At 36.2% G+C, this 24,279-nt stretch overlaps 2 protein-coding genes across 3 annotated transcripts; one reads left to right on the top strand and one right to left on the bottom strand.

Annotated features, from left to right (window-relative positions):
* Window positions 1-12,348: 12,348 nt before the first annotated feature.
* LOC122013518 lies at window positions 12,349-13,570 on the bottom strand. The gene is made up of 2 exons (XM_042569789.1): window positions 13,347-13,570; window positions 12,349-13,216 (listed from the first exon to the last, which is right to left on the bottom strand). The coding sequence occupies exons 1-2, from the start codon at window positions 13,568-13,570 to the stop codon at window positions 12,349-12,351; spliced, it is 1,092 nt and encodes a 363-aa protein (XP_042425723.1).
* Window positions 13,571-16,150: 2,580 nt separating this feature from the next.
* Window positions 16,151-23,981, top strand: LOC122015099 (protein SAAL1-like). 2 transcript variants are annotated; one of them, XM_042571784.1, is made up of 11 exons: window positions 16,151-16,391; window positions 17,406-17,508; window positions 17,693-17,844; window positions 18,356-18,421; window positions 20,554-20,693; window positions 21,707-21,833; window positions 22,516-22,661; window positions 22,817-22,952; window positions 23,119-23,203; window positions 23,283-23,533; window positions 23,714-23,981. In XM_042571784.1, the coding sequence occupies exons 1-11, from the start codon at window positions 16,221-16,223 to the stop codon at window positions 23,828-23,830; spliced, it is 1,494 nt and encodes a 497-aa protein (XP_042427718.1). In that variant the 5' UTR covers window positions 16,151-16,220; the 3' UTR covers window positions 23,831-23,981. The 2 variants fall into 2 exon arrangements, with proteins under 2 accessions (XP_042427718.1, XP_042427719.1); XM_042571785.1 differs by having other exon boundaries at window positions 16,364-16,391; window positions 17,653-17,844.
* The last annotated feature ends 298 nt before the right edge of the window (window positions 23,982-24,279 follow it).

Raw genomic sequence — 24,279 nt, 5'->3', positions numbered from 1 at the left:
AGAAAGGTTTGAGTCACAAACCTAAGTCCCAATTGGTCAAGCCCACTTATCATAATGTTTCATTCGATTATAGAACAAAACCTAGGGCTAGGAAGACCATTACCAAGGTCACAAGGGGAGTCACCCCTATAGTTGACCTTGATGAGACCCAAATGACCAAGGCTTTAAAGCCTAAGAGGGTCATTAGGAGGGTTGCTAGGGAAGTTATCCCTAGTGAATATTTAGTGAACCCAATGAGCTCTAATAGGTATTGGGTTCCTAGGAGCATCTTCTCTACCCCATAGATGGGTTAGAGAGTGTCAACTCCGATTAGAAGGGTAGTTAACCCAACTTTGAGGAAATTGACACTCAAGGAGCATTTTCAAGGTTTTGAGAACTTTTGAAAATGAAATGGAATTATCATTTACTCCTTTGAAGAGTTAAATGTGCCTAAAAGATTGAAAATTTCATTTTTAATCTCAATTGGCACAATTTGGGAAAATCTAGAGAACTCTCGAGGAAAATAAAGCATGCCAAGTTTTGAGGATAAATTTGATCTTTAAGTGGCATGAATTAATCTAGAGTTCAAGAAGTGTCAAAATTAGGATTTTGGCATTTTGGGGCAATCTAGGATTAAATTTGAAGTTAGCCAAGTGGTTAAGGATACTTAGATAGGTAATCTAGGTATATTTATTTATGCTAAATCTTGCCATGATTGTTTGCCCTCACATGTCATGACATCATGTTTAGTTTTATTATCATTTGAAATGTCATGATAATGCTTAGGCTAGTTTTTATGTCATGTTTATTTAAGTTTCAAACTTTATGCCATGACATCATGACATTGGCACATGTCTTCATTTATGATACCATTTTATGCCATGTCATCATCTCTTGCATTAATAATCAATTGAATTGATTTAAGGATGAAAAACACATTTTGATATTGAGATCAAATTTGTGTTTAGAAAATGCATGAGACCTTAGTCTAAGATACCTAAACCCATATCTCACATCAAAATTGTCATGGATGTGTTTGATACACTTTAGATGTGTGTGAGATATTAGGATCATGAATTAGGATCAAGGTGCATAGTTCTTGTACCTAGATGAGCCTAATTCAAGAAATGGAGGATCATAGGGAAAGCTTGTGTACAAGTCATGTACATTTAGCCCTAAGATTATGGTCCTAAATTAAAAGGTTTAAAATCATTTTGAAATTGATTTGGAAAACCTTGATGAAGCCCATCTTAGTGATTGCATTCATCATTGAACATTGTGATACAAAGTTGAGTTAAACTTGAACTATTTCAAAGTTTTTGAACTTTGTATCAAGATTGAAAAATGGAAGTTATTTTCATAGAAAACTATTTTTCCATGATAGTATATGTTATGAGGAATGTATCCTCAAAATTTCACAATTTTTCGAATTTTCTGGAATTTTCTAGGAGTTTCTGAATTTCGGGAAGGAAATTTCAGAAATCTCCTGTCAGAGTCTGGATCGGTCTGGGGACCGATCCAGGGAAGTCCTGATCGGTCTGCGGACCGATCCAGTGAAGCATGGATCGGTCTGGGGACCGATCCAGGGGGCTTTTGATCGGTCTGAGGACCGATCAGTGCGTGCAAGTTTCTGATTTTTAGCATGTGTCTGAAATTTCAGTTTTTGGGAGTTGAGTTTCGGGTTTCTAAATGTTTGAAACTCTCCAAGACATTGTTGGTGCAATGGTCAAGGGGGAGTTGACCTTTAGGGGGAGTTTTTACCTAATTGTCAAGGGGAGTTGACTCTTAGGGGGAGTTTTTACTCCTTAAGACTTTTGAGGATTAGTGACATAGGATTGCCACTAAGTTGATTGTTGAGTTTAGTATCAAGGGGGAAATTTAGAGTTTCAATGAAAAGTATGGGACTTTCATTAGGAGGAAACTCTTGACCTTGATTCTCTCTTTTTGATGTGTGTCAAAAAGGGGGAGAGTGTTGGAGAATGGGAGAATGTTCTAGATAATGTTCAAGGAAGAACATTGAAGAACATTGGGAAACCTAAGTTAGGTTATCGGATTAACCTAACTTGATTATGGTTTTGTCAAACATCAAAAAGGGGAAGATTGTTGGTGCAACCATAGGTCAAGGTTGACCTGTTTGACCTAACTCGAGTTGACCTGACTCGAGTTGTATTTTGATGTTTAACTTAGGAAGATTGTTGGTGCAACCTTAGGTCAAGGTTGACCTAGTTGAGTTGTATTTTGATGTTTGACACTCGTGGAAGAGTTGTATTCTTGATATGGGACAAGAATAGATGTTTGGGAGATTATTGGTGCAACCGTAGGTCAAGGTTGACCTGGTTGACCTGATTCGGGAAAGAGTCCAAGTATGGAGACTTGGCACGGGAAAAGTCCAAGTATGGAGACTTGGCACTGGAAAAGTCCAAGTATGGAGACTTGGCACGGAGAAGTCCAAGCAGGGAGCTTGGCACGAGGGAAAGTCCTAACTGGGATGTTAGGCAGGTGGAAAGTCCTGGTGAGTGAAACCAGGCAGTGAGAAAGTCCTAACTGGGATGTTAGGCAGTTGGAAAGTCCTGGTGAGTGAAGCCAGGCAGTGAGAAAGTCCTAACTGGGATGTTAGGCAGTGTGGAAATCCTGGTGAGTGAAGCCAGGTGAAAGTCCGGGTGAGTGAAGTCAGGCAAGGGAAAATCCAGATGGATCAGGGATGATCGGACATCTGGTGTTGAGGAAAGTCCAAGTAGGTCAAAGGGATTGACCGGACACTTGGCGGGGAATTCTAGCAGGTCAAGGGAGTGACCAGATGCTAGGAATGAAGTACCAACAGGTCGAGGTTGACCGAATGTTGGTTTGGAAGGCTTGGGACTTGGTTTGGGCAAAAACCAAGTCACTAGTTATCTGATCGGTCTGGTGACCGATCAGTGTGCTACTGATCGGTATCTGATCGGTCTGCAGACCGATCAGAAGGTGATCAGTAGTCGCGAGAAAGACGCCTGATCGGTCTGTGGACCGATCAGGAGCTTCCCTGATCGGTCGTGGCGACCGATCAGGAGACGATGTCGCGGAAGGAAGAGCTTCAAAGCCAAGAGTTGGGATCGGTCTGTGGACCGATCCAGCTGTGGCCTGATCGGTTCCTGATCGGTCCACAGATCGATCAGCGCAGGGCCTGATCGGTCCACAGACCGATCAGGGTTCTAGCCGTTGCAACGCAACGGCTAGTTTCTTCGCTGTTTCTTCTTCGCAGGTATAAAGTGTTGGAACCCCAAGGTGTTTTGATGTGATCAAACAAGCTAAGTTAGGTCCTGCGTTTGTTTAACCCTTGTGTCTAAGTGTGCAGGAGCTTAGGAACACAGGAAGTCGAGCGGAAGACGCGGCTAGCGAGAAGGACGGCACGGGAGAGAGCCGACGGGCTCGGTGCGTCTGAGGGACGAGGTGTCCGCGGAAGAGTACACCGGTGGACGAGAAGAGCGTGCGCGGCGCTCGAGGGACGAGAAACCGGGAAGGAAGGCTGCTCGAGGAGAAGGCCGGAACATGGGTTCGGGTGAGCCCTATTCCGGAAGGCCGAGATCACCCAAGCTAGCGGAGCCGGAGCGAACAGACCCGGACCGAGACTGGGACTTAACGAAGAAGTGATCCCGGACAAAAAGTCAACCGCAGTTGACTTTTTGCTCCGGGGCGCCCGGAACCATTCCGGGCGCCCGGAGCATGATTTTGACCAGATTCGCGATTTTCGCAAACTGACCGTTGGGGGATAAAGTTTATCCCCCCGGGGCGCCCGGAACCACTTTCAGGCGCCCGGACCAGTACTATAAATAAAGTACTGATCCGTACATTGAATGAACTACTTGTAATCCAGTGCTTTCATTTGTGTTATTTCTTTCTGTGCTTTCAACGATGTAAGAGGCTACTCCGCCCAGAGGAGAATCAATTAGTGCGCCTTCTTTGCCTTGGATTAGCAATCCTCTGATTGCAAACCAAGTAATTCTTCTGTGTCTATTTTCTGTTTTAATTAGTCTCTATCTTTTTAATTACAAGTTCTTTTAAATTAGTTGAATATCCGAGAAGGGTTTTTGGTTTTATTTTGTAGGACAATTCACCCCTCCCCTCTTGCCGGCCTCTAAAGGGACCAACAAGTGCTATCAGAGCAAGGCGCTTCAGGAGGACTAACCGTCGATCGAAGCAACAAGATGGCCGGACCAAGCATCGTTCCACCAAAATTCGAGGGGAACTTCGCAGACTGGAAGCGTCGTATGGAGGTATTCCTAAAAACAGATTTTGAAATTCGGTTTATTATGAAATATGGTTTTGTAGCTCCAATAGATAAAGATGGAAAAGACAAAGAAGAGAGCGATTGGACAAAGAAGGAGTAGAATGAGTCGGTAGCAAACAGCCGTGCGGAACATCACCTGCTGAGTGTGTTACCGCCTCAAGAGGTCAACCGCATCGGAAACTATGCATCTGCTAAAGAACTTTGGGAGAAGTTCTTGGAACTCCATGAAGGAACGTCTGAAGCAAAGCTCGCTAGAAGGGACATCCTCCGCAACAAACTGATGAACATCCGTCTGGAGAAAGGTGAGAAAGTAGCTGGTTTACACGCAAAGGTAAAAGAACTAGTTACTGGTCTCGAGAACCTCGGTGAAACGGTAACAAACCGGGACACTATACGATACGCGCTCAACGCGTTTCCAAGAACTCCGGAATGGACATCAATCGTCGACGCCTACTACATCTCAAAAGACCTGGAGGTAAGCACTTTAGAAGAGTTGTTTTCTACTCTTGAATTGCATGAAACCAGGTATGCAGGAACGACAAAGGATACAACCCAGACTATGGCGCTGAACGTAACCCAGAAGGATGAACTCGAGTCAGACTCCGAAGACGATCAAGAAGCATACATGGTAAGAAATTTTAAAAAGTTTTTTAGATCTAATAAATTTAAAATGTAGAATAAAAGGAATAAAAAAGGTGGAAGAAAGGTGCGGTGCTACCAGTGTCAGAAGGAGGGACACCTAAGAGAAGACTGCCCAGAACTCAAAAAGGCCAAAAGGAAGTCTCCCAAGAAACACAACCTAAAAGCAACTTGGGACGACACTTCTTCATCCGAATCAGAAGCTCAAGAATATGCCGGAATAGCACTAATGGCAAGCTACGATAGACAAAGTATATCAGAACCTAGCATCGATGAAGGGGGAGCGACCTCGGATGAAAGCAGTGAAGCAGGGGGAGATTCAGGCTTCAAGTCCGACATGGTAAGTGAGGTATGCCTCTTACCCCGATCGACTTTACTCTGGTATAAAAGCTATGACTAAATCCATGTATAAATTAGAAAATAAAAATGCCAAATTAGAAAATGAAATTTTAGAAACAAAGAGAATTTTGACAAAATCATGTCTTATAGAAGATTTTGAAAAATTGAAAATTGAAAATGAAAAACTAAAAGAAGAAATAGAAAGATTAAAAAAATCTAATGGTTCAAATATTCCTACTTTTATAAATTTAAATTGGTATTATAGATTTCATCAAAGTCAAATTAGAAATATATCAAAAATCTATATACCTAGGAAATACTTGGTTAATCCTGTAGGTAGGAACCTTTACTGGATTCCAAAAACCTGTTTAACTTGAAATTAAAGTCAGACTTAGCATTTTCAGCAAGGAAATTAAACAACTAATTTCTTTATGAGGCTTTGTCTAAGGAAGTGGTTGTTGCTCCAATAACCAAGAAGGCCTAGTGCCTCGCCACGACCTGGAAGCCAACTATCGAAATGAAAAGTTTAATTGACTAACTGAAAAAGCATTAATTTAAATTACTTAATACTTTAAAAGAGTTATTCAATCTGTGTTAGAAAATATTTAAAAACTTTCTAACTTAACTTAGAAATTTTTTTTATTATCTTAGAAATTTTCAAGAAAATTGACTTAGAATTTTTTTTAAAGGTTAACTTAGATTTTTTTTAAAAATTACCTTATCATTTTTTTAAAAAAAATTGACTTAGAATTGTTTCTTATGAATATTCACTTAGAATTTTTTTTTTAAAAAAAATTTTTTTGGGAATGCTGAGATAAGTTTTAAACTTAAATTTTTTTTAAAACACTTATGACTGTTCTTATCTGAAAAAAATTTTTTAAACAAAAAATTCTGAAGAGTGTCTTTACTAAATATTTTACACTTAAAAGTTCTTGTTTGAATTTACCTTAGACTTGTTTATAACCTCAATTTTTATGTGATCAAAGGGGGAGAAGTATGTTAAGTCTAGGAGGAGGTACTATAATTTTTCAATTGAAAAATATTTGGACTTATTTTAATATAAATTGTTTTTATTGCATATGGTTACCCTAACTTAACTTGGGTTGCTCACATCAAAAAGGGGGAGATTGTTGGAACCCCAAGGTGTTTTGATGTGATCAAACAAGCTAAGTTAGGTCCTGCGTTTGTTTAACCCTTGTGTCTAAGTGTGCAGGAGCTTAGGAACACAGGAAGTCGAGCGGAAGACGCGGCTAACGAGAAGGACGACACGGGGAGAGAGCCGACGGGCTCGGTGCGTCGCGGAAGAGTACACCGGTAGATGAGAAGAGCGTGCGCGGCGCTCGAGGGACGAGAAACCGGGAAGGAAGGCTGCTTGAGGAGAAGGCCGGAACATGGGTTCGGGTGAGCCCTATTCCGGAAGGCCGAGATCACCCAAGCTAGCGGAGCCGGAGCGAACAGACCCGGACCGAGACTGAGACTTAACGGAGAAGTGATCCCGGACAAAAAGTCAACCGCAGTTGACTTTTTGCTCCGGGGCGCCCGGAGCATGATTTTGACCAGATTTGCGATTTTCGCAAACTGACCGTTGGGGGATAAAGTTTATCCCCCGGGGGCGCCCGGACCAGTACTATAAATAAAGTACTGATCCGTACATTGAATGAACTACTTGTAATCCAGTGCTTTCATTTGTGTTATTTCTTTCTGTGCTTTCAACGCTGTAAGAGGCTACTCCGCCCAGAGGAGAATCAATTAGTGCGCCTTCTTTGCCTTGGATTAGCAATCCTCTGATTGCAAACCAAGTAATTATTCTGTGTCTATTTTCTGTTTTAATTAGTCTCTATCTTTTTAATTACAAGTTCTTTTAAATTAGTTGAATATCCGAGAAGGGTTTTTGGTTTTATTTTGTAGGGCAATTCACCCCTCCCCTCTTGCCGGCCTCCAAAGGGACCAACATAAAGGAGACGAGGGCATCTTCTGTGCTACTGCTTCTTCCTTCTCTCTTCTGCTACAGAGCTGCTGTTTTGGTGCTTGAGCTTTGTTGAGCTCTTCTTCGCAAGCTTCGCGTGAGCTTCTTCCTTCGGCTGGGACTCCGACTGAGCTGCTGAGAAGCTGTTGCTTCTTCAACAGTCGACAATAAGGCAATGGTTGTTTACATTTGCTGTGTATTTACTTCTTGCTTCTCTTGTATTTGTACTCCTTATCTTGCTGTTGCAAGAAGTAGTTGTGGCGAGGTTTCTCCACCCATAAGGAGCTCATATTTAGCCGGTTCTCCGGGGACTCATCCACCGACGGATTGGTAGGCTTCGTCCACCTTACGGACACGCCGAGGAGTAGGAGTTCATCTCCGAACCTCGTTACATCGGTTTGTTTTTCTTCTCCTTAGTTTTTTCCTTGTATTTCCGCTGCGACTAACCCTAACTGTAGGAAGAACGCGAGAATTTGGGGCGGCTATTCACACCCCCCCCCTCTCTAGCCGAGTACGAACGATCCCAACAATGATAAGGAACCTTGTAAATGGATCGCCTTGAAATTCAGTTTGGGGAAGAGTATTGACGCCACACTCAAGCAAGATGAGAAAGTGAGTGATAAGTCATGGGGTTTGATCGCCACAAGTTGCCTTGATAAGATCGGAATTAGTTCTTTGCCTAAGAACTAGAAGGAAGCTCTCACCAAAGAGAAACTAAAATTTTCATTCAAACTTACTTGATTTTCCATACAAGAGTTCTCCTATTTAACATACCTTAAGATCCACTATGCACTAATTATGCAATAAATATCATGCTTGCATGCATGGTATTTATTATCCACTAATGCAACCACTAATATCTAATATTAGCTTAATGCAACCATGCATGCATGGTATTTATTATACTAGCTTAGGAACTCTCAAAAATACATTAAAAACCCACAAAGGACATCAAAAGTCACTTTAGAAAAAAAAACCCCCAAAATGCATACGAAAATGGTCCTCATGTTGGTCCAATTTCACTTTCAATTTGAAGGAATGTGATCCATTTAGTTGTTGCCTCCCTTGTGCATTGATCCTCTTTTTCCTTGAGCCCCATTATTAAGTTTTCCAAAGCTTGCTTCATTCTCTTAGTCTTGGACCTCGTCATGGGTCCCCCAATTTCCTTCAATGTCTCTTCTTGGCTCACATCATTTTATATACAAGCTAATAATGAATTATAAATATTCAAATATCTTTAAATAGTATTTAGTAATTAATAATTGTGGGTGTTTTTATTTTACTTTCTTCTAAATAAGATTTGACATGAAGAATAATATATATATATATATATATATATTTTTTTTTTTTGAATTTAATTTCCCTTTGTTAGGAGATTTGAATTTATCCTCTTGGTTCCTCTAAGGGAATGAGAATAAAAATAATATCAGTTGTAAATGGGAATAGAGGAAAGCATTCACACAAATTTTTCTATCTAAAATATATAATTTAGGATAAAAAAAAATTTACATTATTAAATTTGAATATCCACTTTTCAATACACCATATATCAACTTTCTTATTTCTTTTCTCTTCTCTATAATGTTTAGAGAATGAAATCTATTTCCTAAATTTAGAGTATTTACATTAGTTTCTCTATCACTATATCTAAAATTTAAGGTAAATAACTCACTTTATAAAATTTAGACAATTACTTTTCACTACATACTATATCAACTATTCTAAAAATTTCCATCGTCCTTAATTTTTTATTATTTTATTGTATTTCTTTTTTTTATTATTATATTCATGAAATGAGTGGAAGGAGAGGGATTGAAAAAAATGAGTAGAATGAGATAGGTTAAAAAAAATATTATTTTATTTTTAGGGTCTATGTTTCATTCTCTAAATTTAGAAAATCATTATCCATCAAATCTAAATTTAGATAATAGATAGGTAGCTAATACAAATATTTTTTAGTTACCCTATCTAAAATTTAAGATAAAATCTTTAGATAGGATAGTTGATGTGGATGCTCTTAGAGAAGTATTGTCCATAAATACATAATTTAGGAAACGAATAGGGTAACTGATGTAAAGATTTTTTAACTATCCTATCTAAAATTTAAGATAAACTATTTAAATAAGTATCTCTTAAAAAATTTAATCTATGGAATTCACCAAAATTCTCGGTTTGGTCCCAAATCATTTGATTATTTTCCGGTTCAGTCCTAACTCTTATTTGTGACCTTATTTACTCTCATTTCTTTTTAATTTTTTATCCATTTGATCTTTCCGTCAACTAGTAATTAAAATTAACGGAACAATCGAATCAATCCAAAGAAAAACTCAAAATAAAAGCCCTAATGCCTCTTCGGAGGAATTGATTCTCCTCTTCAAGTCGTCATCTTCGGAACTGCCTCTCACCGTCCAAGAGTTTGCTCATGCCGCCATTCAATTCATCACCTCAATCCAGCAATCCTCCTCCACAAGCTCAAGGTAAGACTTTTATTCGCTACTCGATTTCTTTCAATTTGATTTTTCAGTCTAACTATCTCCAGGAATCTTATTCTTCTCATTCTTGTCACATGTTTCTTTCTTCTTGAGTTATGGACTAAAAAAAATTAAACTTTGCTGAATAAGAAATTATTGTAGGCAGAGCAATGAAAATTAATATTGTTTCCATCAATTGGTGCATGTTTCTTTCTTCTTGAGTTATGGACTCGTTTGTTACAATTATTTGGGTGTTCCATTGAATAGGCAGAGCAACGAAAATATCAGAACTTTCATGACATGAGATGGCTGAAAAGTTGGATACGAATTTGGGGTGCAATTGCAAGTTTGGTTTCATTTGATGGTGAAATATCCTTTTTTAGTCCAATTATAGTGTCATTAAGATGCAAAAGCCAATAAGTTAGCTAGGTGTACGAGTGAAAGTGTGAAACTACTTTAATTCCAAGAGCATATTCCTTGATTAGATCAATATTTATTCATTTGCGAGAGCAAAAGATACAACCCTTTGTGAACCAAATTAAATTACATGAGTGCTTGATTTGTACAAACTTCAAATCAGAATAAAAGAGCCTGTACATTTACTTCCTATTAGAACATATTTTGGTATCAAAATGATGTGAAAATTTATCTTGCACATCCAAAATTTTTAGGCTAATGGCATATATCGGTCACATTGATTGATTATTATTAACATTCATTTTTTTTATTATAGTAAAGTAGGATTTCGATATAGCTATATTTAGTGGGGCTTCTCATAAATCATTCTAGAGCAGGCATGAAGCATCAAAAGCTTTTCGCACATTTATAGAGAAATTACATACATCTACTTCATTTAAATGATAAAGAAAGTCTGTGTGCAACTTCAAACAGAACTACTCAAGTTGAAAAAATAGTTGAATTGAAAGATTACTTTTAGATTTAGAAAATGAGAACTGCAAATATGTATTGAAAGTTGCAGGGATAATAGAAAATATTAAACAAATAGTAAACTCTCTAGAAATTGATGGTGAGGATTAGATATCATTGTGTATCTTTGTATCTTTGTATGCTTTTAGTATATTGGTGTGCAAATATGATTTTTTTTTTAATATTTTGGAAACCTGATATTTTTTAATTTGTCTTTTGGAATTATTCAAGTGTATGTGGAATGCAAATGTGAAATGTGGATGTTGAAGAAAGGGAAAATATTGTGAAAAGAAATGTGGAATGCATACAAGTACAGTAGAAGTATCAACATTCACACAAATTCATCAAATTTTGTCGATGAAGAAAATAAATATATTGATGAAGAAAATACATGAAGTATCACATTTCAAACCTCTCTCCCACAGAACACATCAAGCTTAGCTCTCACACTTGTTTTTACAAGTAGGCACAATGCCACTAAAATCTCCAAAAAAACTAACATAAACCAATATGAAAATTGAAACCGGATACATAAAGAAAATCACATCTTCTTGATGGAATATCACTTCCAACAAAATCACTTCTTCTTAAAAGATTCCTGAGAAGAGTTAGACTTGACCATGGGATTTGCTGGGGAAGATGATGACTGACCAACTCTACCTCGAACACTAGCAAAAGCTTGCAGTCGTGAGACTGTTGTAAAGCTAACACCACTTTTAAAAAAAGTAGATGTGTGAATCTTCAATGATCGGTTAACCTATAATAATATAAACAAAACAATTATATTATGTCAACCATATCATTTAAGAATACATTTGACTAGTATGAATAATATTAAATTAATTTGTTTAAAAACTTACATTTATCGAAGATATTGAAAATGAATTCCCTTCAATATTAACTCCAACTTGCCGTGCTCTTTTCACCTATATATAAGTACATACAACCAAAGATTTCTTAAAGAAGGCAAAATAAAAATACAATAAAATAAGTTTTCATTTTCGGTATTGGTAGTTTTTCTTTTCTAGTTGGATCCAAATTATTATTTGGTAAAATAACACTTTAATTTGTTGTGTCATGGGCTCTTATTGTACCGCTTCTTGGTGTTGGACATCTTCAGTCCGGTTACAAGTCCTTTTGTTGTGTCCTGGTCCACCGCATAATTTGCATTTGGTAAATTTTTTTTACACCTTTCGACTTATTTTCAGAAGGGAGTGGTTCATTTGGTTCTCTTCTTCGTAATTTTATAGGCCTTCCAACTTTTTCTTTGTAAACTGGGGGTAGTGAGGCCGCCAAATCACATTGAGGTCACAAGTCTGGCCCATTGATAGGCATTATTCATGTTGCATAACATCTTTTATGTCTCTACCAAGTAATAAGGATGGACATATGCCTTTGGATCATCTTTTTTGCACCAAATGGTGCATATAGCGTGCTTGCAAGGAATGCCCGTCAAATCATATTTCTACAACTACAAGACCTGCTGGACAGATCAACCGAATGCTGATCACATCTATCATCTGACCTTGTTATCTGGTAGTACATTTCATCTGATTTCATGGGGGAATACATAATAGCCTCCACATAGATCTTTGCTAGCACATCTCTGATCTTTGAACAAATTCGACCTTTCCATTTCTCAGCCCTCTCTCTATTTTTTTGAAATCTGCCCATCAAAAGATTTCGTATTATCTCAAACATCTCAATTATTGGCTTCTCCCTAGCATCTAATATAAAACTATTAAAACTTTCGCACATGTTGTTCAACAAGAATCTGATTTAGAAGTGGTGATGAAATATGCCTTAGACCACTGGCTTTCAGGTTTGTTCATTAGCCATCCATACGCTTTTGCATCAATGTCTTTTAACTCAACCATGGGCACTCGAAACTCTTCAATTCTTGTCGCCTTTGTCGCAACCCAAAAGGCAATCTTAACCGCTATACTCTTGAATCCATCACATTTCATATTGATCTCTAAATGTCTTACACAAAATCTATGTTCAACATCAGGAAACAAAGATTCAAGTGCAAGAATCAAACCTTTTTGCTTATCTGACATAAATGCCCAGGTATGTGGATCATTGCAAACACCAATGTCTTCATCTAAGAGGTGAAGAAACCATGTCCAACTATCTTTTGTTCCACGCTCAACCATTGCGTAACATATTGGAAATATGTTATTATTCGGATCTAGCCCTACGACCGATAACAATTGCCCACCATGTTCTACCTTTAAGAAGCATCCATCAACACCAATGATACGCTGACAAGAATTTTTAAATCCTTGCTTACACACTAAAAAACAAACATATAATCTCTGAAACCTTGGACCTTCATCGTCCTCCGTCAACTTCAAAACTATAGTAGCCCCGGCGTCAGATCTTTTCAATTCAGCACAATACTTCCTTATTTGCTGAAATTGTTGCTCGACAGAACCTTGCACTAATTTCAGCACCTTTCTCTTAGCCATGTAGGTGGTCTTCCTTGAAAAATCTGATTGCGGGTTGGTAAAGATCTCTTCCCTAAACTCCAAGTGTCCCAATTTAGGATTTGTGCTGAATTCTTTAGCAAAAGTCTTTCCCAACAACGTTGAGTTGACACACTTGTTTTTAAAATCCCGAACACAATGACTGTGACATCCATTAAAATTTATTACTTGCTAACAGTTATCATTAGTCATCTTTGCAAAATGGATCATCTAGCAGCAATTATCATCATTGTAATTAGCCCAAAGCTGGATATTATCATTTTTTTACAAACTTCACAGGTCTTCCTTGTCTAATACAATGACTTTCAATTGTGAATTTTGCTTCTTTTTTTGAGTTAAAAACTAAACCAAGCTTCAACTCTAGGTTTTCAAAATCCTTCTTTGGATCAAACAATGGATAATTTTTAACTTCATCCTCATCAGAATCATGAAGACTGTTCAAACCATCATTGTCTGCATAAATATCCGCCTCACTATCATCCTCACGGACAACCATTTTTCCTTTCATGGATTCTATAGAGACCTGCTTTTCCCCCCTTCTCTGACACCCTCACCTCCTGGCCCCACCCATATTTTGACCTTTATACCCCCTTATTCACTCCACGTTTTTTTTCTTCAAATTTTTATTTCTTTTTAATCAGTTTTTTTATCAAATTTTTTTTAACGATTTTATTTTTTAATCAATTTTTTTTTTATCAATTTTATTCTTTTAAATAATTTTTTATTATATATTTACCATGGTAAATAATATTTATTTAATATTAAAAAAAATAGTATAATTTTTAAATATTTTATTTATTTTTTAATTATATATTTTCACATTCCACACACTCTCTTCCAGCTCCATCATATTATTTACCTTTATACTATTTTTTTATTCCATTTTTTTTGTTTTTTATTAAATATTTTCTCGGTAAGAATATCATATTTGTAATTTGAGATCGGATTCTATGTCCCTAATTTTCTCTGTCTCCGTGTTCTACTCGTCGCCTCCAGTCCACTACCGGTGACCTCTGGTCGTCGTCTCGACCAGAACTATACCCTAGGGGGAAAGTGAACCCAGGGGGATCGCCATCGACACGATCAACATCGGTATTCGACCGAATCTGAGCAGAGACTCAGATCGACGGTGAAGGAAAGTCTGCTCAGATTCGACCAAATTTTGGCGCTGATCGCGCCGAAGCGACCTTACTACGTTCACCTTCTCCCTAGGATATAATTTTAATCAAGGCGGCAACCGAGGGCCTCCGACGGTGCCACCGATAGTGGGCTGAGGCGACGAGTGGGAACAAGAACAGGTGATATTGGAATACAGGATTCGATCTCTTGTAATTTTTTATTTTTTTGATAGTAGATTTTAGGGGTTATTATTTATAAAAAATTTAAAAGTAAAATATGGATAAAAAATAAAAAAATTTGATGAAAAATAATAAACAAAATTTATTAAAAAAATAAAACTAAAGAAGTAAATAAAATTGAAAGAAAATTAAAGAAGTAAATAAAATTAGAAGAAAAAAAATTTGTTATTTAAAGAAGGAGGGGTGAAAAGGTCATTTAATAGAGGAGAGAGAGGGGGGTGAGCTGTCAGAGAGGGTGAGAAAAGCAATTTACCTTCTATATCATTGCTAGGAAATGCATCAAAATTATTGATATTTTCATCTTCAGCTTCATCATTTCGACCATCTAAGTGTTCAATATATACTTCAACCTCATAGTTTATCATAATATACTTTCTAAGATTTAACACATCCGAATCATTTTCCAAATATCTACGTTCATTATTAGTACTTCCGACTTTATGCCAAAATCTAAAAGATTTTTTTGTCTTTGAATCCAAGCTCCTCCATAAATCCCCACATTTCAATCATTCCTAGTTTATCAAGATTAACATAATCAAAATATTCAAAACTCCCACCAATGTATTCATTGTGTTTTTCAAGAGATTTGAATCTTTCATTGTAATAAATTTTAATTGTAAAGAGATCTGGTTCTCCAATTAATCCTAAAAACAAAAAAATGACATTAGAATATCAAAAAGAATGCATCATAATTTTTTTTGGCACGATAGTTAATAATAATAATAAATTACCATAATTTAGAATATCTTTTATTGAGAAATTACTTCTGGCCATTAGATATCGACTCAGTCACAATAATCACCTATGAAAAGATAGTTGAGAATTTAACAATTAATAGATTATTAGACAGATAGTTGAGAATTTAATAATTAATAGATTATTAGACTATTTAAAATCATTTCCCTAAGAAGGGAAATAAAATTGACAAAATACATACAAACAATTAGCTGCATAATAAAGTAAAGACATTGAAGTTAACAAACCAATTAGTCAATTGCGAAGAATGTTGGCATCGAAATATAAGGATTTCATCGTACCCAGGGCACTGTACAAATTGTGAAGAATGAGATATTGAAAAGTCATTCATATAAAAATAAATAAATAAACAAAAAAACTAACATAAATAGAAAAGTCACTTAGTTGCTTTTGAAATTTTCCAATTCTCATTCTCCCACTTGGAATTTTCAAATAACTAATGAATATAAATCCTAAAGATTGAAAAATCGAATTGAAAACAAACGAGTAGCAAATAAAAGTCTTACCTTGAGTTTGTGGAGGAGTGTGGAGGAGGATTGCTGGATTGAGGTGATAAATTGTATGGCGGCGTGAGCAGACTCTTGGACGGTGAGAGGCAGCTCTGAAGATGACGATTTGAAGAGGAGAATCAATTCCTCTGAAGAGCCGTTACGACTTTTATTTTGGGCTTTTCTTTGGATTGATTCGATTATTCCGTTAATTTTAACTACTAGTTGACGGAAAGATCAAATGAGTATAAAATTCAAAAAAAATGGGACTAAATCAGGTCACAAATAAAATTTAGGACTGAATCAGGAAACAATCAAATGATTTGAAACCAAATCGAGAATTTTCCCCTAATTCTCCAAAACAAACATTATTTTTTTATCCTTTTTCATTTCCCCCTCTCATATCATATCTAACCAAGCACCTCATAAAAATTGGTTATTGAAATTTAAGGGTATATATTTATATTCTCAAAGTCCATGGCTTACGCAAAAGAAAAGTTTGCTCTGCTCAAACCCTTTGCCTCCGAGGTTCCCTCGGCAACAAATGGCTCCCGTCCCAGAGCAGGAAGGACTAGGACTAGGAGATACGGCAAGACGAAGTGAAGATGATGCAGAGGAAGCAGAAGATGATGCGGACGAAGAGAAGGAGGAGGCGGTTGAAGCCGACGCTAATGCCCCCTCGCATCTTCCCCTTGCTCCTCACCCCGACTCTGAGGTAATTAGTCAGCAAAGGGATGAAGTTGTTTCGCCTTATCTTTGTTTTACGTTTTCAATCAAGATTATCATTGTTTGGGTAACCTCGTGCCGTAGCTTGGCCTTGGGACAGGCTGATATGGGCAGGAAAAGGGCGTTTTTTTTTTCACGCATAGTGGCGGCCAGTATAATAATTTTCATATAGCAACGATGATAATGCTAAGATGAATACATGTGATTATTAGGAAAGTTATTCCCCTCCAAAATTTAGAGCACTTGGTTGTAGCTCAAATGATGAAAAAAATGAGATAAATAAGTTAAGATAGGATAATATGTTCATAGGCGAGTTATAAAATTTATAGTTACACAAGTGGAATGAATTATAGTTGAAATTACAATGGCTTGAGAGACCAAAGATTGCTCTATTGGAGCAAAAGTTGATATTGCTCACCCCAAGCGGCCCATCCCACGGCAAGATACATGCAGGTAAATCAGGAGGAGGTCAGGCACCCCACGAGGGACCAAAGATTGTTCTAGATCTTAGACTGGAATGCTTGATACATCTGGATTTTAAAGTGTGACAATCTGACAACCACCATTACTGGAGAGCACTCCATTTCCACACAATGACACATTCTAATAACTTTTTTTGGGCCTGATATAGATTGGCATGATGCAATACGCCAGTGCCATATCCTCATGCAACATTTTTTTTTATTTTTAAAAATGAAGTCCATGATCTAAAACATGAGAGTTTGTCTATCTGGAATCTGAACTTTCTAGTTAGAGTTGTTTTCCATTATCTGCATTTGAAAACTCTAACACTAATTGAAAATGATTTAAAACATCCGAATGAAGAGGTATAACCTTCCATAAAGTTCAATGCAGGAATAAGATGCATGTATCTAACCCTAAATAGTTGGGACTAACACAACATAATAGTGATGATGATTCTTTGCATCTGAAGCTTTTTACTATGATAGCATCTTATTGAAAGTTTAAACCTCAATGGTTGTTTCACCTTTTTCTTTTGCAGATATTAGACGCAACAACAACAGTTGATCCTAGCTATATCATCTTTCTTATAAGACAACTTCTACCATATGACTCGAATGTAGAAAAGCAATCTAAGGTGGCAGGTATTTGGTTCAATGGCTGAAAAATATGTTTGGGGATTTTTTTTAGAAATATAATTCATCATAGAAAGAATCTAGGAATGATAATCATTCTTTGAAAATCTTCTTTATGGCATCTCAAATAAAAACCATCAAAACTGTATGAAGGTTCATGAACATATCATTGATGAGACTACATCTGGCTCAGACTCTGATATGCAAAAAAATCTTGGTAAAGGAGAAAGCAATGTTGAGTTAGATGATAGGAAACCCTCAACCGAAGATACAAGAGAACCACAGGAAGACTGTGGCTGTATCCTATGGGATCTTGCAGCTACCGAATCACATGCTGAACTAATGGTATGTATTATTTGGAAGTTTAAATCCCTTTCTTTAAACTCAAGCTATTAGCTGCGACATAAGCAGAGTAAAAGTTGAAAACTTACTCAGGAATTGATACTCTGGTCCTGAAGGTTGTCACAGTTTGGTTCTATTTGTCGACACTGTTTGGTTGTTTTCTAGTACTAAACTATCTATACCATATTAGAGCTGCTTGGTCTGCTTTTTGTCTTCCGTACATCTTTACAGTTCTAATTCAAATGTGCAGCATATTTTGATAGTTTAGACATTATTAATTAGTGAAGGGGAGCCTTGGCGCAATGGTAACGTTTTTGCGATGTGACCAAAAGGTCACGGATTCGAATCCTGGAAATAACCTCTTGCAAAAAGCAGGGTAAGGCTGCGTACAATGGATCCTTAGCCGGGACCCCGCATGGCGGAAGCTTCATGCACCGTGCTGTCCTTTTTTTTAGACATTATTAATTAGTGAAAAAGACTATCATTGTTGATCTGGTTGTGAAACAAAATTCAGGTGCAAAATCTAATACTTGAAGTGCTTGTTACCAGTCTGCATGCATCACGTTCTTTCCGGCTGAAGGTAATATGCTGCTGCTGTTAAACTTTACATGTTACATCTTTAAATGATGTTTCAGAAGCATCAGTTAATTCATTATTGTGTATTCATCAAATTTTACAAAGTTTTTTTTTTTTGTGAAAATCTGGGCTTCTGAAGATGCATGTTTCTTTATCCTATCATGCATACTAAGCTGACACACCACAGAAATTTATAAGCGCAGCAAGACATGTCTTGGTCTATTATGGTCAATGTATCCTACATGGACCTTTGTGATATTAACACTTGAAAAAAATGCTTCCATAAACTTTTGCCGGAAACCTTCCTATTCCTAGAAACAGATAAGTCATCATTTTAATCAGATAGAATTTTATATATCTTAATAACACTGCAAATTTATCTAGCAAAGTTAAGCATCTACTGTGTTGAAACTCATAGTTCAAATGCTTCATGCTAGCTCAGAAAGTGAATAATTAGTTTTATTTTTGCTGCTTGATGAATTCCATCATCATGGTTTGAGCCAAATATTTGTTGGCACTCCCTAGGCCCCAAATTAGCCAGACTTATGAGCTATGAGGCTTTCTCTTTTATTAATTCAAGATAACATACTTTTATTTTTTATTAAAACAGGAAAGAATTTGAGGGATTCTATGATAAATGGCTTGTAACTTTTAAATAACCTTGCTAACCTACATTAGAAACATGCTGTAGTGGAGAACTCGAAAAATTGAAGGTGAGAAGACTAAGAGATGGCTACAGAAGCTACATATTCTATCGGCAAAATATGACATCTTATTATGTTTATCATATGTTTAATCCTAGACTTGGATATCTTCAGTTATTATTTTTATTGAACTATTAGAAGGTCCTTAGGGATGACAATTGATGACAATGTCACCCCTCCCCACTCCTCTCTCCCATCTACATTTTGTGATAGGGATAAGTTGGGGAATTCAAAAGCAGAAACCTACAAATAGGCTGGGGGATAGGATTTTGTGCTCCACCTCATCTCATATGCTGTGCTCTTCCCACATCTTTTTATATTATAAAATTATTTGCTTAAATATATTTCTCACTTATAGTTTAATATTTTTACCTTTTAGTTTTTTTCCTTGTGCTTCCCTAGTTGACTCATCATCACTCTTGAGTTAGGTATGCTAAAATGATTCTTCAGCGATAATCTCCAAGATAATTTTGATGACCTAAATATGCAAGGGCTAATAAACCAGAGTGATTTTCATTTAGGCTTTTTGTTTGCATATTGACATGCGATGTATGTGACAATTTTTGAAAAATAGATTTGCCCATTGTAATTATACTTTGCCTTTAAAAAATAACCTTCAATTTCAAGGCATAAAGCTATGGAGGATAATTCATTCAAAAAAAATTAGGTATACTTGTGAATTTGAATCCAATTAATCACATTTGCCATTATTTATATTAAAAGTAAGGCAAATGATAATTATCTATCACTTAATGATGTATGAATATGACTATGGCATTTGTGCCAAACAGTCACTATTCTATGCTGTTGGAATTCTTATCTAAGGCATTACTGTATCTACACCACTTGTTAGTTTATTCATAGATTATAAAGTATCAATGCTCTAAAAATGACACTGAGCTTAAGACATTTCTGCTTTTTAAGAGAAATGGGCCCTTCGTGTTGGAAGTCTTCTGATGCAACTGGTACAATGTTTTATACAGGAATTTCGGTTCATAAAGTTGTTATAAAATGGTTCTCATGAAGATCATGTTGGTAATAAAAGAATAATAAAGGTAGAAAATGGGGCTTTGCGTTTGATGCTCAATTGACAAAATTTCCTGAATAATTGACAACTAATAAATTCTGTTGTTAGATAAGATGAATCAATAAAGAATATAGGTGAAAGAGGTTACGGGAGACCAGTGAAAACTCTACTTAACATAATTAAAAATTATATGAAAGATCTATAACTTAGTATCAGTTTGCTTGATGTAGAGTTCTGGCTAGACAGGCATGGATAATGAAAACACTCCAAGTGGAACTGGTGGATTAAATTCATATAGTTAACCCTAGATTGTTGGGATTCTCATTCTATTTGTTTGAATTTTTGTTCATTATGCTATTCGACAAGATCTGAAATAAAATGCTGCACATGTATAATTTTCTCCAGGAAATTTGCTTGGGAATCATTGGGAACTTAGCCTGCCACAAAAATCTAAGCTCTACAATAGTATCTACAAATGGTTTGATCCAAATAATTGTTGATCAGTTGTTTCAAGATGATTCTGTCTGCCTTTCAGAGACATTCAGGTGTTGCCTTAATTTGCCATACATATATTTGGAAGTTGTTATCTGTAGTCTTATTTTAGGTCGATGCACACTTAACATGGAGATTAGGGGTCTCTGAAAGATCATTTACCATTGTAGTTCAAAAATTTGTATGCATGTTACAAAAATTGTGGTGAAAATATATTAGTGCTAATAATGATCCACTCTTATAATGGTCTTGACCACAACATGACTATAAGCTAATCCCGTTATTTACCTTCCTTCACATAATCTCGCGGGGAGGTTTGAGCATAATCACCTTTTGCTACAATTGATCACATCATTACTAGAGCATAATCACCTTTTGCTACAATTGATCACATCATTACTAGCTACTACAAGTAGTGTTAAATCTTTACAATTTTGTTCAACTATATGGGTCTTTCTTGGAGATTTAGCTTTGTGCGAAGTCTTTACTAATAACATGGTTATGGTTAATACCTTATATGTCGATAGTTTTTTATTGCAGTAATCTTGATTCAACTTTGACTATCTATATTTGTTTGTCTATTTTCTCTGCATATCTATGGTGGTCACCTATTCTTAAAAAAGTAATATCATTATGTTCTCCTTCCTGACAACTCCACATATCTATCTAATTAGATGGATCTCAGCATTAATTTTTGCATATTTTTCTTAATTATCCAACTGTTATATTTATCAAGAGCAGCTCATACTAAAAATGTTTGTGAATTGCTTCTTTCACTCTAATACACAAAGGAAGTCAATCTTTCATTAGAAACACCAGACACTCTATTTGTGTCGTCCAGCTTCTCTGTTACAATCCAATATATCTAAAATTATTAAATAAACATGAATTTACTTTACATTAATCCTAACTAGTCTCAATTTTCCTCTTAGTACTGCGAAACTGAACCTATTAAGTCTTGCTTATGCTACGAGGTCTCTACTTTCTAAGTAAAGAAAGAAATAATTAGTCATAAACCTAAAACATTTTTAAATTACTATTTTTTTTCACATTGGTGTCTGTGCAGGCTATTGTCAGTGAGTCTCCAGAGTAGTAGTTCTGTCACCTGGGCTGAAGCTTTGCTACACGATCAAATTCTTCTAAGGATACTGTGGATTATTGGGAATACACTGAACATGACTCTTCTGGAAAAGGTCTAATATGCCATAATGCCAATGTATAGATCACCAACAGAATGCCACTAGATTTGGCTAATCTTTGGCTTGAAATTTTAAGTACTTATACTCTTTCATATGAATTAATTGTGCCTCCGGTCACTATAATATGTGATTAGTGTGGGCGATTGTTGTATTTTTTGAGAATGATAAAAATTCTTTTTTTTTCATCAAATCTGGGTATATTAGACGGTCAATTTACCCAGATAATGTTTTGTTTTTTAAAAAAATTCTTTCTGAGTCGAAATGGAATGGGAAAATTGTTTAGTTGGGTCTATGGCTTTTGCTTAACATTACAAATCATGGCAGGCCGTTAGAATTGATACAAAATACTTACCAATTGCTTTTACAAGATCATAGTATTTTTGGAAGACATCTTATTTCTAGATTCGGTATACCCCATGTGTAGATGGGGCATTATGCTGATATAAGAATTCTCTTTCATTTGGATCATGATCTCAGCAATTAATAGAGATGCATATATGTACTGTAGTCCACGCCTTACTCTGTCAGCAGATCTATGTTGTTATTTGTTGTGCTTATTCTGTTTCATCTCTTTGCCATCAGTTAAATTAACCAAACTAGTATTTCATTAAACTTTTCTGGTGATATATTTCCTCTTGTTACTTGCCCTTTTAATGCCCTGATTCACTGATGACAGAGCATTGAGTTTTTGCTGACCATAATTCAACATGAAGAAGTGGAGGCTGTTCTTCTTCAGCCTTTGGTGAAGTTTGGTTTACCAAATCTTGTTTTGAGTCTATTAGAATCTGAGTTCAACCAGTTAAAGGAGAACAAATTGGAAAGGTACGTTGAACTGCCTTTTATGTTTGCCAATTGCTTTGTTTTCAAATCCTTCAAAGAAATTGTGCATGATTTGCTTTTGTCTGTCGCAGTTTCTGAAGCTACGATATTCTTTTACTACAAATGTGAAAATGCATATTTTTCTGTAACTATCTCAGGTTGGCTGTTTTTGATCTAGTTCTTCAAGTAGTTGAAGCACTTTCAACAGCAGATAATTGTTTTGATTTGATAACTTCCAATAATCACATTTTCCACCTTGCTTGTGAAGTGGTTAAGCTGTCTCATAAGATTGAGGTATGCATGATGCTTGAAGACATTATTCTGTTGTATCTTATAATTCAGTTGATATTGCTCATCGTGCATCTTCTTTCTTTGTATACCTTACTTTACATGTCCATTCTGTGGCGTGTGATGGGTATCATTAAAAATGAAAATTACGTTACACTTAAACTAAATACAGGTTGATAGCCTATGTGCTTCGGCTGTTGTCATACTTGCAAATATCTTGGTTGATCAACGTAATTTGGTCCTATCCATCGCTAATGGTATGCTGCTCTTTGGTGGTATTGTTTGAGAAGCATTATTATTATATCAGATCAACTTACGCTGAATGTTTCCTGCCAGACTTTCAATTTCTTCAGGGTCTACTTGATGCTTTACCCTTTGTTTCTATTGATTCTACCGCTCGAAGTGCATTATGGTCTATCTTGCAAAGGGTGTTGTGCCTAACTGAGGGAAATGACGATGGCTCACTGGACCTGCATAGGTTAACACTGCTTCTATTGGACAAACATTTTCTAATCGTGAATGACATTGATAGTCACGCCAGCGATGATTTTGGTGGTGATGAAGGAAAGGAATTTGTCATCGCTAGTGTATCCTTTTCGGCAAAATAACACCAAAGAGAAAAATGACTAGATAGTATTTATCTTAGTAAGAATATTCGAAATAACAAGATTTCTTTTCATCATTGATTGTTTTAATTTATGCTTCTTGTCATTTTGCTATATCCATAATTTCACGTTTGTATCATGTTGTCCTTAACCTTCTCTCAGGGAAAGAGAATTGCCAGTATTCTAGAGAAATGGAAAGAGAGAGATCCATCTTCGACTGAGAATTATGACGGTAAAGCCCAGAAGTTGCTTGACTGCTGTCGTAAGTCTTGTTTCTAGGCTCGCATGGCATTCCAGGGAAGATGCAACACACCATGAAGTCCCTATTTTTCTTGTAGGACAGCGACATGTGCTGTTCTATAACTGAATGTTATTTATGTAAACTTGCATTGTTGAAGCTGTTTAATCACAGAGAACTTCGTTACTTTTATATTTGCCATGCCCCATTACCAATGGGTAAAAATCGATCTTTTTTGCACAAAAGCGGAGTTGCGTTCAAAACTGCAGTAGAAAAAGATGCGTTTTTCACACTTGCAAAATGAAGAAAAACATTTTTATTTTGGGGTAGATAATAAAACTGGGGAAGGCTTTGTTTTATTTTTTAAAAAACAGTGTCTTATCGTTTAATGGTGTTAAAAAATTGCTGATTTTTTTTCTTTACGTTTGGTTTCTTCTAGAAAACTGAGATTAAAAAATTTCTAAAAAACTTTTTATTGATATTATTGAAT

Source organism: Zingiber officinale, chromosome 8B (assembly GCF_018446385.1).
Source record: "Zingiber officinale cultivar Zhangliang chromosome 8B, Zo_v1.1, whole genome shotgun sequence".
NCBI classification, from domain to species: domain Eukaryota; kingdom Viridiplantae; phylum Streptophyta; class Magnoliopsida; order Zingiberales; family Zingiberaceae; genus Zingiber; species Zingiber officinale.
The sequence above is the reverse complement of the archived record's forward strand: the minus strand, read 5'-3'. Positions and strand labels throughout refer to the sequence as shown.

Bases quoted from the DNA above. Each gene is read 5' to 3' on its own strand.
- LOC122013518 (XM_042569789.1), bottom strand. From the start codon at position 13,570: ATGGTTGTCCGTGAGGATGATAGTGAGGCGGATATTTATGCAGACAAT. The intron at 13,217-13,346 runs GTTTGTAAAAAA...TGGATGTCACAG, and splicing joins AGACAAGGAAGACCTGTGAA to TCATTGTGTTCGGGATTTTA.
- LOC122015099 (XM_042571784.1), top strand. From the start codon at position 16,221: ATGGCTCCCGTCCCAGAGCAGGAAGGACTAGGACTAGGAGATACGGCA. The intron at 22,953-23,118 runs GTATGCATGATG...AACTAAATACAG, and splicing joins AGCTGTCTCATAAGATTGAG to GTTGATAGCCTATGTGCTTC. The intron at 23,204-23,282 runs GTATGCTGCTCT...GTTTCCTGCCAG, and splicing joins GGTCCTATCCATCGCTAATG to ACTTTCAATTTCTTCAGGGT.